We start from the raw sequence: 15,986 nt of genomic DNA on the forward strand, positions 1-15,986 counted from the left end.
ACATCTAGTGTGGCTGAGAAGGCCAATTCGAGAGTGACAGTCCCTTCCATATTGAAGACAAATACAATATGTCCCCTGTCCAGCTCCCTGATTTTCCTGGTTTCGGGACTGCCTCTTTGCCTCGGCCTGCTGAACAAGTGTCTCTTCAAAATGGGAGAGGCCATGCTGCACCACCTGCCTCCAGGCTGAACGCTCAGATGTCAAGGTTTCCCATCTGTTGAGGTCCATTCCTAAGGCTTTCAGATCCCGCTTGCAGATATCCTTGTATCACAGCTGTGGTCTCTCTGGGGCAATTTCCCTGCACTAATTCTCCATATAGGAGATCTTTTGGAATCCGACCATCAGCCATTCTCACGACATGCCCAAGCCAACGTAGACGTTGCTGTTTCAGTAATGTATACATGCCAGAAATTCAACTCATTCTAGGACTACTCTATTGGGAACTTTGTCTTGCCAGGTGATACCAAAAATGCGTCGGAGACAATGCATATGGAACGTGTTCAGCTTCCTCTCCTGCTGTGCACAAAGGGTCCAGGACTCACTGCAGTACAGGAGTGTGCTCAGGACACATGCTCTATAGACTTGGATCTTGGTATATGCCATCAACCTCTTATTAAGCCATACTCTCTTTGTGAGGCTAGAGAACATGGTAGCTGCTCTGCTAATGAGTTTATCCAGCTCTACATCTAGGGAGAGGGTGTCAGAGATTGTTGAGCCAAGGTACACAAAGTCATGAACAACTGGCAATTCTTGTGTGGAGATGGTAATACTGTAGAGGGAGGTGAGTCCATGCCCTGGCCCATGACTTGTGTTTTCTTCAGGCTGATTGTTAGTCCAAAGTCTTGGCAGGCCTTGCTAAAACGATTCATGAGTTGTTGGAGGTCTTCAGCAGAGTGGGCAACAATAGCTGCATCATTGGCGAACAGGAAGTCCCGCATGCATTTCAGTTGGACTTTGGTCCTCGCTCTCAATCTAGAGATTAAAGAGCTTTCCATCTGATCTAGACACCTTCTGTTGCAGTTCCAAAGGCGTGCTTCAGCATGACAGCAAAAAAGATCCTGAACAGGGTCGGCACGAGGACACAGCCCTGTTTCACTCCACTTTGGATGTCAAAGGGATCTAATACTGAGCCATCAAAAACTACAGTGCCCTTCATTTCCTCATGAAAGGATCTGATGATGTTAAGCAGTCCAATCTTGGGAAGTATTTTAAAAACACCGTCTCTGCTAACCAAATCAAAGCCCTTTGTAAGATGTATGAGGGCCACAAAGAGTGGCTGTTGTTGTTCCCTACATTTCTCCTGCAGCTGTTTGAGGGAGAATACCATGTCATTGGTGGATCTATTAGCTCGAAATCCACACTGTGATTCTGGATAGACTCTGTCTGCAAGCACCTTTAGTCTCTTCAGCACAACACGGGCAAGCAGCTTCCCTACAACGCTGAGAAGAGAGATGCCATGGTAGTTATTGCAGTCCCCCCCCCCCGGTCTCCTTTGTTCTTATACAATGTGACAGTGTTTGCATCCTTCATGTCCTGTGGTACTTCAGCTTCCCTCCAGCAAAGACAAAAGATTTCATACAACTCGGTGGTAATGATCTCTTTACAGCACTTCAGCAGGGATGTTATCTTTCCCAGGTGTCTTGCCAGAGGCGAGGGAATCCAAGGCCACTTTTATTTCTACTAAAGTTGGTTTGTTGTTCAACTCTTTCAAGACAGGCAGGCACTCAATGTTATTTAGTGCCTCTTCCGTTACTACACTCTCTCTGGAATATAGCTCAGAGTAGTTCCATCTGCTGTGCTTGGTCCTGGATGATCCTGCCTGTAGCAGACTTCGAGAGAGCAGATTTCTTCTGTATTGGACCTAAAGTCTGCTTGATACCATCATACATTCCCTTGATGTTATCTGTGTCTGCTGCTTTCTGTATCTGAGAGCAGAGCTGAAGCCAATAATCGTTGGAACATCTCCTGGGAGCCTGTTGGACTTCGCTACGAGCAAGTTTGAAGAGCTTGCAAGTTGCACTTACTAGGACATGCTAGTAAGTATGCTGCTAGAACTCTCTTCTTTTCCTCGATGGCTGGCATCAACTCCGACTGTGCTTTGAACCAGTCTGCCATCTTTTTGGTCTTCTTGCCAAATGTGGACAAGGTGGAGTTATAAACTGTTCTTGAAATGTTCCCATCATTCAGGTGCATTTGCATCAGCTGGGCCTGGAAAGGATTCCTCAAGTGCTTGGGCATATTCCTCCACTTTTCTTTGATCGTGAGTCTTGCTGATGTCAATACATGGCTCTCCTTCCTTTTTGTGTGATACAATCGCTTTGTTCACAGTTTTACTCTAATACACATCAGGGAGTGATCAGTATCACAATCAGCACTCTGCTGACTGCATGTGACCGTAATACTAGGAAGGCTAGAACATCTAGTGAGGATCAAACCAAGCTGGTTCCAATGCTTCGATCTTGGATGTCTCCAGGAAACTCTGTGTTGAAGCTTCATATTAAAGAACGTGTTGCTGACACAAAGACCATAATAACAGCAAAACTCCAGCAAGTGTTGGCCATTTTCACTCATCTTTCCAATGCCAAAACGGCCTAGACAAGTGGGCCAATAATTGTGATCAGCACCAAGTCTAGCGTTAAAGTCTCGAAGAATGAACAGTGCCTCTCTTTCAGGGATTTTTTGATAGTAGCTGCCAGATTGTCATAGAATTTGTCTTTGACTTCTGTTGTGGATGACAGTGTTGGAGCATATGCACTAATGAGGGTTACTGGTCCTGCTGATGAGTGGAGCTGCAGAGACAGGATTCTTTCACTCCCCCCAGTAGGTGGAACAATGGATCTCAGCAGAGTATTTATGACTGCAAAGGCAACACCATGTTCCCTGGTCTCATTCGATGGTTTTCCCTGCCAGAAGAATGAGAAGGTTTGTTTCTTCGATGGATCCCATGTCTGGCAATCTCATCTCTTGCAGGGCAACAATGTCCATCTGCAGTCTACTCAGTTCCATGTCGATGACAACTGTCTTGCGCATGTCATCTGTTTCCTGCAGACCGTCAGAAAAGCCAGGGGTCATTGTCCGAACATTCTGGGTGCCCAACTTTAGGGCAGAAGTTTTGTTATGATTGTTGCATGGTGCAGGATTATCGATCTGCTTGTCGGCTTTCACCCTAAACCCCATGCACCCCGTGAGGTTAACAGACCGTGGCGAGGCAGCATCTTACTGGCTGGGGAATGCCCAGCTTAAGGTGGGGGGTTGCTACCTAGTGAGGTGCAGTGACCTCTCCCACCGTCAGAAGTAGCCCCTGGTGTCATGCTTTATGCCAGTCGAGCAAAGACTTATAACCAGTAACTGCTACTTCCCATGTTGTTTCAACACTGTGTGCGAAGCTGGAGTGTCCTCTTCAGAAGCCTCTGTAAATAATATGGAGGATAAGCTGTTACCCAAGCAGCAAATCCCCCCCCTCCACATTGCTGAAATAGTCCAATGGAAAGGCAAGAGCCAATACAACTGGTTCCAGAGATGTCGCAGAAGTTGTCAGAATGACACGAATTGCCTCCGGGACTCTGGCTCCGGATTTTGCCTCAAGGTTAACTCCTGAAGCCTTTTCCATTGGTGGATATAGCCACAAGGCAGTGGAGGTTTGAAATTGGAGTTTTCCTTCTAGATGGCCTGCCTTCCAAGGCTGATGAGCCCCACCTACCTGGCCTGCTCCCTAAGTGCAGAGAGTAGAACATGGGCCTTTATTACTTCTGTAATATAAATGTTATCAAATGTGAAGTACAGTTGTCTACCTGAACTCTTTTGGCGTAATGCCTAGAAACACTGACCTTGAACATTCCTGTTCATCTCCCTTTGAGTTTTTTATGCTCGGCTGGATAAAATTAACCCTAAAGTGGTTTTTTCTTTAAACTGCACCTTGGCCCAAAGTAAACCTTTTGGAACTATCTCCAGAGACTTGGAATTTTAGTTTTTGTCGATGCAGCAATGTGGAAATTAGGCTACCAGGACATGGCTACAAACACAGAATTGAACTGTAAGGCTTGGCGCTTCTGAATTTTGGTCCAGGCCTACTTAGCCAAACTGACTAGCTGGCATAAACCCGTGGAAATTAGGCCATCTGGCCGCGGATACAACTACTGCATTCTACATTGAATTGGACTGTGAGACTTGGGGACCTTGAACCTTGGCTTAAGCTGGTGGGTATCTGGAACAGAATGGCACAAGGACAATTTTGGGAGGAAACAAAATCTGCTCTTCAGACAGTACTAGAGATAGTGACATCCCACTATCAAGAGGCAAAATTATCCAATCAACATCGGGAAAATTATAGCCAACAAGCAGTTGGGAATAACGAAGAAGGAAATGTGCCAGATGATGTAGACCAATCCAAAGAGGAGCCGGAGGAAATTAACCTAAAAGAAACCTCAACTTTGGACCAGAGGAGAATACTAAGGGAAGACAAGGGGACAAAAACAGTAAAATTAACCAAAAAAAGCCTGGAAAACTCATCGAAGATAGACCAAGTGCTTAAAGAGCTAGTGGACATAAACCAGATGCACAAAATAGTTTTAGAGGGCATGAAAGATGGCATAATGCTTAGAGATACAAGAACACAAAATGAAAATAGGGAAATGAGAGAGGGAATTACTTAGAAAGATGAAAGGGAAAAAATGAGAAGGGGCCCTTTAATGCTGGAAAACATGTATATATTTAACACTGAGAATCGTAAAAGGGTATACTGTATTCTTTATAGTAAAAAGTAGAATTAAATTGAAATAAGGGAGCCCTAATCAGGATAAAGATGCAATATGGTGGTCTTTCATTTTAGGTAAACTAAACTAGATATAAAGCTGGAGTATGGACCTGGAATTACCTTTAATAAGAATGTTATTAGAAGACCTGAGAATATTGTATATTAGGAAAGTAGTGTTATGATAATAGCCATGCTATATATCAAAATATGTATATGAATGGTTTGAATGTTTGAAAGATGTTTGGAATCTGGGGGATAATTGGGAAGATACTGAGATGTAAAAAACAAATAACTGTAAGCAAATATGTAACACGATGTTTGACAAGCACAAACTAATGTAGATAGGTTGAAAAACTAATAAAATGTTTATTAAAAAATGTGAAGTACAGTTCTGTGTATTTCATTGGGTCATAGGGTATGCATTCCATTTTCCTTTTCATATTTTAGTTTGTCTTCCCTACATACAATTAGTTAAAGTCAAGGTGAGTCTCCTGCTGCCCGTGGGCTCCATGCACTCAAAAGGCTGTTTCTGTAGCCTACAGGAAGATTTTTTTTCCCCACAGACACAAACTAGATTCTCCTCTCCCTATATTGATAATTCCTCCAGGATGTCTGGTGTGTCTGTTTTAACCCCAAATCAGTTTTTAAATACAGGATATTTTAAAAAAGAAAACACTCAGTGTTCATTTCTTGCTGCATGCAGCTTCGTTTTGATGGGCTGGTGGGCATCCTGAGAAAATGTCCCACAGAGCTTATCTGATTTGGATTTAAATTCAGACTTGCAGCTTCAGTACTGTTGAGATATGAGCACAAGCTGCTGCTGAGATGGTGAAATCATGGGGTAGTGACAAAACTATGAGTTGGGGAGGGCGACGGAAGTGTTGGCAGATCGTCTTCTCCCACCCAGATCTACCCAGATCACCCGACATAGCCAGCAGGAACGGCTGAGGGGCCTTTCCGGAAGGAAAAAACAAACTGGGCCTTTTTTGGCGGTGGCCCCTCGGCTGTGGAACACTCTCCCTACTGAAATTCGGCTGGCACCCTCGCTGGGCGTTTTCAAAAGCCAGTTAAAAACTTGGTTATTTAAACAGGCTTTCCCTCCAGCCAATTAAGTGATTTCCCCCCCCCCTCTTCTTGAGTCTTGCCATCTTGGAAATGTGTTGTTTAGAATTAATTATAACAATTGTATTTTTATATATGTTATTTTGATGTGTTTTAACCTATATAAGCCGCCCCGAGTAGACGCTGTCTAGAGGGGCGGGGTAAAAATCGAATAAAAATAGATAGATAGATAGATAGATAGATAGATAGATAGATAGATAGATAGATAGATAGATAGATAGATAGATAGATAGATAGATAGATAGATAGATAGATAGATAGATAGATAGATAGATAGATAGATAGATATAATAAATAAGTGTTGTGTTGCTCCCCATTGTGGTTTATAACATTTCTAAAAAATGTAAGCTTAGCTGCTTTGATTTTAGATTTGTTTTGCATTCTTTCACAAGGTGGCATGTTTCTGTCTGGGCAAATTCTTTCTCTAAGGCTTTTTGTCCAAACCTGTACTGTTTTGTCTTTTCATCTGTTCATCTGGACAGCTAAAAATATATACCAACCCTTTACAGTTCACTCTACTGTTGCTCAGGAGCAGGGCACATGCTTTGCTTGGGCAGAGATGCAGGTCGGTGCTTGACATCTCTAGTTACAAGGATCAGATTGCAGGCGAGTCTTCTCCCTGAAGATACGGGAAAGCAGCTGCTGCTAAAGTGACACTGGATTGATAAGTCTGGCACGGAATAAGGCAGACCCTTACATTACTGAGACAATTGAAATGGTATACTTTGGAAGTATGAGAGAAAGCAGTGGGATTCAGTAGAGAGAGAGAGAGACTGAGTATGCCATTTTCTAGGCCTTTAACAACACGTTGGTAGCATATATTTTGATTAATGAAGCTTGCGTGAGTTGGATAGTTGCTGTATTTTGTAGGGCTGTGACAGAAGACTGCTTCTTTCCCGTTTCTGCCACTGCCTAGCTTGTGGAGGGTGATGATGAGTCCCTGATATTTCCTCCTCTTCCCAAGCAGCCATCCTTTGATTTAATCCCAGTGCTTTAGAATCTTTTCTTGTTGCTGCTCAGTTCTTTGGCTTAAGTACCAGCCGCAGTGTAAGCCTATTTGATTATTTTCAACAACCTTTCTGCTCAAGTGTTGTCAGGATTTCATTTCTAGCTCAGTAAAGTGTGAGTGCATTTTGTATTTTGATTGTATAACCTGATACTTCAGTGGCTTTAGCTTCCATGTAAGAGCAATCCATTATAGTTACTGTAATTATGTTAAGTTGTTCGGTCCTGCTTTAGAATTCATTAGGATTCATTCTCTCATGGGAGCTTGATAAATGATGGTTCCATCTAAGTATGTGGCTTGCTGTAGCACAGACTGGGAGTTGTGAGCAGACCTTAATTGTTGCCTGTGCTCAGTGTTACAACATATAAAACAGTATAGTATTGTTGAGCGAACACTCCGTGCCATTTATTTCACCACTGAACATGCATAACCTAAGCAGACAATCTAAAAAAGATCTGCCAGATCAAAGAATACTTGGACCAGGCTTCATACCTCTAGCTTAAGTGCTCCTTTGTGTTGAAAGATTTAGAGAATGTGAGAGAAAAAGACCTTTATTCTAACCCTGTTAGTCCTTCTCAGGCAAGGGACCTGTATTCCTCATATAACTTCTTCATTGCTTCTCTGAAGCTACAAGACATTCTTAAGGAAGTATCTTTCTGTGGTTTCCACAGATCAAGGTAAAGGCAATATTTCTCTAACACATGTAAAATAAAGGGATTGATCAGGTCAAGATCAATAGAGTAAAAGATTACTCTTAAGGCCAGATTGTTCAGTAGTCACCAGGGCAGACTTGCGTTAAATCAAATTGAATTTATTGAACCATTTTTTAAAATTTAAATCTTTATTTATATAAATTGATTTGGAAAAGATCATTGATTTTTATCTACCCGGGGAGTCAAACTTTTTGCCACTAAGTGGTCTCTGCTCAGTTGTGGACATAATTAGAAGTAGAGCCAGTGGACAGTCTTTGTTGAAAGTTCATCACATGATCTTGCCCCTTCTGAAAAGTGGTAAGATGACACTTCCCTCTTTTGGGTGTCACTATTGTACCACGTGCTTTTGAATTGTGGTGCTGGAGCAGACTCTTGAGGGTCCCCTGGACTGCAAAGAGAAAAAAACCTATCCATTTTGAAGGAAATCAACCCTGAGTGCTCACTCAAAGGACAGATCCTGAAGCTGAGGCTCCAATACTTTGGTCATCTCGTGAGAAGAGAAGACTTCCTGGAAAAGACCCTGATGTTGGGAAAGTGGGAAGGCAAGAGGAGAAGGGGACGACAGAGGATGAGATGGTTGGACAGTGTCATTGAAACTACCAACATGAATTTGACCAAACTCCGGAAGGTAGTGGAAGACAGGAGGGCCTGGGATGCTCTGGTCCATGCGGTCACGAAGAGTTGGACATGACTAAACAAAATTGTACCACCTCAAATGTACCTTCACAATGAGTGACAAGTTATTGTTTCGGTTAAATTTGCACAGCTGTCAAAGAAACACAGATGGTGTACTGGAAGGCAGAATGTCTTTGAAAATCAAAAGTTTAATAAATCAGTGTTTTTAGTTATAATTACACATTGTGAAGAGTTCATGCAAACTTGATTTGTCTTCTCTCCTAGCTGTGTGGAGTTTGACTTGAATGTGAACAATGTTGTAGGAATAAGAAACACATTCCTTCTCAGAACCTATGCATACAGTAAGTAGCTGATACTTTTTCATGTATATATATATATTTATTTTAGATGCTATTGCATTTTTAGCAATTTGATAGCGCTATAACGTGGAAAACTGAAGTTCTTTTTTTGCATGCCTGTTGTTATCATCAACATTATTGTTGTATTTGTTTATTATTAATTATTTATTGCTTTTTAGTCTTGAAGGCTTCCAAAAGATGCAGAACTACAAAAGGATTCTTTTAAAATAAATAAGCAATTTAAAAATAATTTTGAGAATCAGCATCCTTTAATAAGGGTCAACAGCTATTTTAAAACTCAGCTTTAAGCCAGTTTTACAGATGGAAGGCCATACAAAACAATGCAGTCTTGATTACCCACTGGACATTAGTGCTGCTGAATCAAGAGAAGTGATAAATGAGCCAGAATCCTATTGGAACTTTGCATATGCAAAGTGAAATTGTGCAAGTCACAGTGGTAAATTGCTTCTGATTAATGATATGCCAGTTGCATTCCTGGCCACTTCCTTTTTTGTCAAAACCAGGAAGGCAATGTGCACCTTGTTAATCAGTGAGAATTCACTACTGTTTCTTAATATGATTTCATTTACACACACATACGTAAACTGCAAATGAGAATCCTGGCCATGGTCTCTCAAATGGTAAACCCATTTTATTTTGATGGACCTTGTTTCAGAAGAAATGTACACAAGATCACCTTATGAACATTAATGGTAGGGGATTTTGCAGTGCATGTGCCAGAATGGAATCAGTACGATATATATTTTTTGATAGCTATGTTATCTTCTATTTGCCCATTCATGCTTTCAGTTGTATTAAAGGTCTGTATTAACCTTGTGATGTTTTCAGTGTACTACAACTCCACGATCTACTTTTTTGATAGTGATTACCTGGATCTGCAACAAAATATTGTAGTGCAGGGGGAATTGGCAAAAAAGCCATTCCAATTACAGTGCTGCTTATATACCACCCCATAGTGTTTAAAGTACTCTCTGGGCAGTTTACAATTTTAATTATGCAAGCTACACATTCACACTCCCCCCAGCAAACGATACTCAATTTACCAACTTCTGAAGGCTGGAAGGCTGAATCAAACTTGAGCCTGGATACCTGAGCCTGTTAGGCTCAAACTCAGGTTGTGAGCAGAGTCTTAGCTGCAGTACTGTATTTTAACCACTGCACCGTGAGGCTCCTTTAAAACCTCCAGCAATTCTTGTGCAAGTCACTACATGTGAAGTTGTCTTTATTTTTCCATTTTCATATTTCTTCCATCAACTCTAATATTTCTAATACAGTATTTCTTTTTAAATCTGTATTTTTTTTACATTTGTGGTGATAATTGGTAACTTCTATTAATACTACTATTAACATTTCTATTAAATATCATGTTAACATTAGATAAGTAGTTCATTACTTTGCTTGATCAGTTTTTTTGTCTTGTTTGCAGTTGAGAGTCGAGTGCGTCCATTAGTGCTGGTTGTAAAGAAGTGGGCAAGCTTTCGTGGTATAAATGATGCCAGCCGAGGCACTTTAAGCAGCTATAGTCTTGTGTTGATGGTTTTGCACTATTTACAAAGTAAGTATGTACTTGACTCTTGAAAATGCTTCTTCCCTGCACATAGATTTTGTGGGTCCGTCCCTATTTATTATTAGCAACTGTTTTAAAACTGCTGGGACCACCTCTTAGAACAAAAAGCGGGGGAGAGCTACCTTCATTGTATTCATCCCCCCATTTTTAGTAAGTTCCCCCAAGAAGACATACTTCCCTTTTAACTATATCTAGGTGAAACAGGACTTCATTATTTCTCTCATAGAGGAGGGTTTTGATTACTTTTCTGCACCTATTACTTTTCATGGAGAAAAAAAATCAGCATGATTGTTGGGTTTCTTGCTGTCTTTTAAATACTTAGCAGGAAACAAATAAGAACATATACTATTCTCTTAATAATCTTGATTAACTCGTTGTTTTAAAATGACAGTGGTATAGAAATGAAGCAGCAACCATTGCAGTTTGGTGTACATTAATCTAGCATTTAAGTGCAAAGTGTATTTCAGGCTTTATTTGTACTCTTTAGAATGTTGTGAGATGAACAACTAATTTAATGTATGGGCAACTAAAGTTGAGATAGCTGAGTTGCCACCAGTGAATTTTTGTCATAGCAGAGCTTTGATTCCTGGTGAAAGTATTTAATTTTTTCCACTGTACCATAGTTGTAATTGATTTCTTGCTGAGTTCTTTTATACTTCAAGCCTGAGTCCTTTGATTTTAAAATCAGGAACTCAAGAACCTTGAGATTTTTTGGATGAAGAGCTGAAATTATCAGTACTAAAGATTGTCAGATCTTGCTTGTGGCAAGAGAATCTCCTTTTGTAGAATATTCTCGGGGATTGTGAAACGAAAACTGGAGAACCTTCCATAATGGCATGTTTTATTTTTTGCCTAATTCCCCCTTGTTACCGAAGCTTTCTTAGAGTGGGTTTATTTTATAAATGTGGTTATTTGAACATTAGTATTATTTTAAACCAGAGGTTCTTAATCTTGGGTTACTGAAGTGTTTTTGGACTGCAATTCCCAGAAGCCTTCAGCACCAACTGTGCTGGCTGGGGTTTCTGGGAGTTGCAGTTCAAAAACACCTGAGTAACCCAAGGTTAAGAACCACTGTTTTAAACCATAGGCATAATCCTATTGCTTACATATGCCAGCACATGTGCCACAGTGTAAATCACCATGCCAGATTTCTTCTAGTTCAGGAGTTGTGCTTATATTTTTTGTGGCATGCAAGTCACGTGACTGGCATGCAATGAGAAGTACAAGTGACACTGGGTCCTTCACCACACTGGTCCATACATTGGAAATTTCGATATTAGACTACTGCAATGCTCTCTACATGGGGCTGCCCATGAGGCTGCCACGGAAACTTCAGCAGGTTGAGAACATGGGGGCCAGACTACTGAGTAGTGTAAAGAAATATCAACACATTTCTCCTCCTCTGGTGACCCTACACTGGTTACCTGTGTGTTTCCATGCTAGTTTCAAGGTGATGGTGTTAATTTATAAGGCTCTAAATGGTTTGGGACCTCGATACCTGTCAGAATGCCTCCTTCTGATTAGATCTGTCTGTTCTACATGATCGTCCCAGGCCAGGTGATAGAGAGTATTGACACCAAGAGAGGCCCGGAAAGTGAGGACTAGAACCGGGCCTTCTCAGCGGTCACTCCGCAACTTTGGAACAGTCTCCTGCCCAAAATCCACCTGGCCCCTTTAATGAGAGCTTTTAAGCAATTGTTAATAACATGGTTTTTTAAGGTAGGCCTTTCCATGTATTTGTATTTAATTTTCATGTATACCATTATGTTTTGTTATTTCAACTGTTGTTCAATTATATGTGGTTTAATTGTGTAAACCGCCCAGAGTGGCCTTGGCAGCCAGATGGGCGGTATAAAAATCAAATAAATAAATAAACAAGTGGCGACTCCTTGACTAGCAGCAGTTATTTATGCTGTTGCATTTATGCTGGTATACATAAGCAATAGTATTTTGTCCATCGTCTATAGCAAAGATGAATGGTAAGTATCCAATTTTATCACTGTACAGTAGTCTCTCCAGCCTTAGGGAGCCTGCTGAGATGTGACAAACTGGGTGAACTCTAGTATTCAAATGTATTTGAATACTAGAAATGTATTACAAATATATAGGGGAAAGTCTTAAATGCATTAGAAATAACATCCAGCTATTCACTCCTATCTCTTGAACAGAAATATTTGTCATTTTAGATAATAGTAGAGTGAGATGTCCATAGCGCCTCTTCTTTCATGTCTTCTAAGACCAGTCGAGGCTCTTGGTGTTCAGATTTATACAACATATTGTCTCATTCAAATTTAACAGATGATCGTTTAGTTGAATAAATGGTGGCAAGAATGATTACCCCCATCAGCTGCTAAGAAGAGAGGAGCATTTAAAAACATTTTTACATGAGCATAACCACTATGCAAGAAAAATGTAGAGTGTCTAATTGGTTTCCAGCGGGTATTTTAAAAAGAGAAACACTTAGGAAGGTAACTTTCTGAAGTAATTCTATTAATACTGGCTGTTGGTGGGGAGCAAATTTTGCTTTCTTTGCCCCCAAAAAGGAGATAATATTGAGGCAGCTTCATTCTAATTTGACAGTTGAGAACCTGCAATTGTTCCACAGACATTACAAAGGGTGCTGTTTTCTGTAACTAATTAAAATGTCTTTATAGTGGAAATATCCACGAGCCCCATATATACAAACACTATATAGACATATTGAATAGCACTATCCTGACTTTGGCTTTAAATTGGTAGCTTTTGTATTCTAGAATGTTTAAGCAATTTTCACACAAATTTCTACAGGTAATTTTGCTTCATTTGAAAGATCTAGAAATAGACATGGGGAATAAGCATTTTATCCTACACCTTCAGTTCACACCACTGGTGTAGCTGTTATGTTGTTTTCTGTGAAGTACATGAATCACAGCAACTTTAAACTTTTTTTTTATAGCCCTACCTGAACCTATCCTTCCATCCCTCCAAAAAAATTACCCAGTAAGTGCTTCTTATAAATTACTACATAGTATGTTTATTAAAAATTGATTACCTATAATATGACTGTTGCTATTTAACAAATTTGGGTAGCGGCAAAATATGCCTGTGACCATGCTTGCTAAAACTGCAATGAGCCACCATTGTGTGCCTGTGTATGTAGAAAAATCCCCTGCAGACCCTTTCCTTTTGTTTCATACAAACTAAATTTTGCAGATCTATTCCGACCATTTCTGTTGCCAGGAAGTAAGGCCCATTGATTTCATGGGATTTACTTCCAAGTGAAGTGTGCTTAGGACTGTGGCACATTTTTTTTCACGGCATATTAGTGTAGTTTAGTTGTGTGTTGTGTTTGTAGGGTACACCTACCCTGTGAGTTATCACACCTCTTCCTGGTGCTATTCTGGATTCCAGTGCTGTTTATTTCATTTTCCTTCGGTCATAAGGTTCTCATATAGCTGAAACTTATCATAATCACAGGGTGGCAGGGGCAATCTCCACATATCTGTGGACCACACTCCCTGGACCTTGGAAAGCTGTTTCTATGATCCCAACCCAAAATACTTTTCTAAGTACAAAATGAGATCTGGAAGTTGAGTCACGGCAACTGGACTTCTTTCTTATTAAGTTGGAACGTTTTGCTACTCATCCAAGCAGCTTCTTGGTTGGACGGAGAAAATAGATGCTTTGATAGAGGGGTCAAAGAGGCTTATACATGTGCATATAGAAAATCCCTCACTCAACAGGGGTGGGGGCATTAGATACAATCTGTCTCCTGTTTATCATGCTGTCCTTCCATCCATTCCCAGAAGGGTTAGGGACACACACAAGAAAGATTACTGTTAACGTCAACATCACATGACAGTGGGTGGAGAAGGACTGCAGATGTGGGATTATCCCTCAACCCCAGTCCTTTGCTCTTCTAACGAACCTATTCAGACCAGGGGGAAGTGAAACCAACATGGAGAATATATCAGGGGTCTCCTACCATCTCTCTTCAGACTGAAGAAGCTACTTGGATGAGTAGCAAAATGTTTCAACCTGACAAGAAAGAAGTCAAGTTGCCATGACTCAACTTCAAGATAGCCACACCTGGATGACTGAGAATCTTCACAGATACAAAATGAGATGTTTCACTGACAGAGCTTCCTTGTACACTTCAGTGCTCTTCTCTATTTTTTTTTTAACTTTTGCAGGGGAAGGAGGAAGGGAGGATTGGAAAACATGACAAAACAACCTCCCACACCTTCTGGAGTGCACAAGAAGACTTTTCCAGCCCCCCTCCGAGATTTTTTTGAACATGTTTTTTAAAATCTCTTGGAGTGGGATGTGGGTAGTGTGGATCCCTAGGTGTGCTTAGAGCGACACTTGATTCCTAGGGGCTGCGTGCAGCTGGCAGGCTACATGTTGCCCACCTGTGTCTGGAAGTATGCACAGGCTTACTTTGGATCTAGGTGGACAAGAATAGCTTGTCTTGCCTCCCTCCCTAGATTTTTTTAAAAAAATATTCTCAGGACAACTGTGCATTTGAGATTTTGTTATACAGTGGACCCTCGACTTACAGACGGCTTGACTTACAGACTTTTCGAGTTACCGACTTCTCTGGCCGCAAAATTTAGGTTCGACTTGTAACCAGAGGCTCCACCTACAGACCAGAAAAAAACCAAAATGGAACAAAAATTGCTGGTTACAGGATTAATTGGTTTGCAATGCATTGTAGGTCAATGGAGACTCGACCTACAGACTTTTCAACCTGCAGCCACCATTCCAATACGGATTAATTCCGTAAGTAGAGGGTCCACTGTACTAGCACAGTTGTTAAAAATTCTGCAAGGAGCAACATGGAAAAGAATGACCTGTGAACCATATGGGGAAAATTTTAACACAGTGGACTAATTTCATACTGTGAGTGGGGTCTCATATGGCTGAAAATTCTTCCATGCACCTCCATCTCATCCGTGTGCCTAGAAAGCATGCTACTGAGATGTGTCTGGATGCTTGTTTTATTCAATATAGTGAGAACTAGGCCAAAAACTCCAAACAGTGCTGTCTCAGAAACTGTTAATTAAAAGGATGATTTTTTTTTTGTGGATTGGTAGACTTTTAACATGGTGCTGTTAGAAATGTTTAGGGATTTGTGCCCTTTTTAGAAAATTCTGAAGGAGAAACTCCATACAAAGTCTACACTAGATTTATTTAGAAATTCTTGCCATAAGCAAGGAACTTGTGTTGTTGTATAATTTTCATCTGCAGTATGGACTTGAAAGCTTTCCAGCTGCTCCAGAAAAATCCTTTTCTAGACTATCTGGCAGCAAAGTGACTGACTATTCTAAGGATACAAACTGGAGAGTTTACTCACTGCAACAAGTTCTAGAGGGGATATTTGTTTATTCTATTGTAACAGAAGTGATTAAGCAGACATTGTAGAATAGCACCTTTCTGTTTGATTAAATCATTTGTGAACCACCCGGAATAGTGCCTCACACTAATAAAGTGGTATAAAATTTATTAAATAAATAAACAAAATTAATATTACCAAGTTTAATGTGGCAGAAGCTGTCATGGTCATGATGTGACTTCATCAGGTGTCTGAAACTATCACAGATTTTTAAGGGGATGTGTATGAATTGTTTTCCAAAGTGAGGTCCAAAGATCTAGTAATGCAAGATAGGACTGTAGGCATATCTTAGTACTATACAGAGTACATGAGTGGGGAATCTAATGTAAAGAATCAGGTTGCTGCACTAGACTTCTTTAGTGCTGCTGCTGAGCCTTTGGTTTTTTGTGATTAATTGGATACGGAATTAATGTGGAAGTGTCAGGCAGCACAGTGCTACAGTATTCAATCGATTCT

General features: G+C 40.6%; 1 protein-coding gene across 2 annotated transcripts in view; it reads left to right on the forward strand.

The window, feature by feature from the left end:
• Positions 1–15,986, forward strand: part of TENT2 (terminal nucleotidyltransferase 2) — a 48,018-nt gene that overhangs the window by 17,767 nt on the left and 14,265 nt on the right. For both annotated transcript variants that reach the window (XM_020783713.3, XM_078384529.1), the window contains 3 exons: positions 8,495–8,571; positions 10,016–10,144; positions 13,092–13,135. In XM_020783713.3, coding sequence (XP_020639372.3) covers positions 8,495–8,571; positions 10,016–10,144; positions 13,092–13,135 — 250 coding nt within the window. The remainder of the gene's footprint in view (positions 1–8,494; positions 8,572–10,015; positions 10,145–13,091; positions 13,136–15,986) is intronic.

The sequence above is a fragment of the Pogona vitticeps genome, chromosome 2 (assembly GCF_051106095.1).
Source record: "Pogona vitticeps strain Pit_001003342236 chromosome 2, PviZW2.1, whole genome shotgun sequence".
NCBI classification, from domain to species: domain Eukaryota; kingdom Metazoa; phylum Chordata; class Lepidosauria; order Squamata; family Agamidae; genus Pogona; species Pogona vitticeps.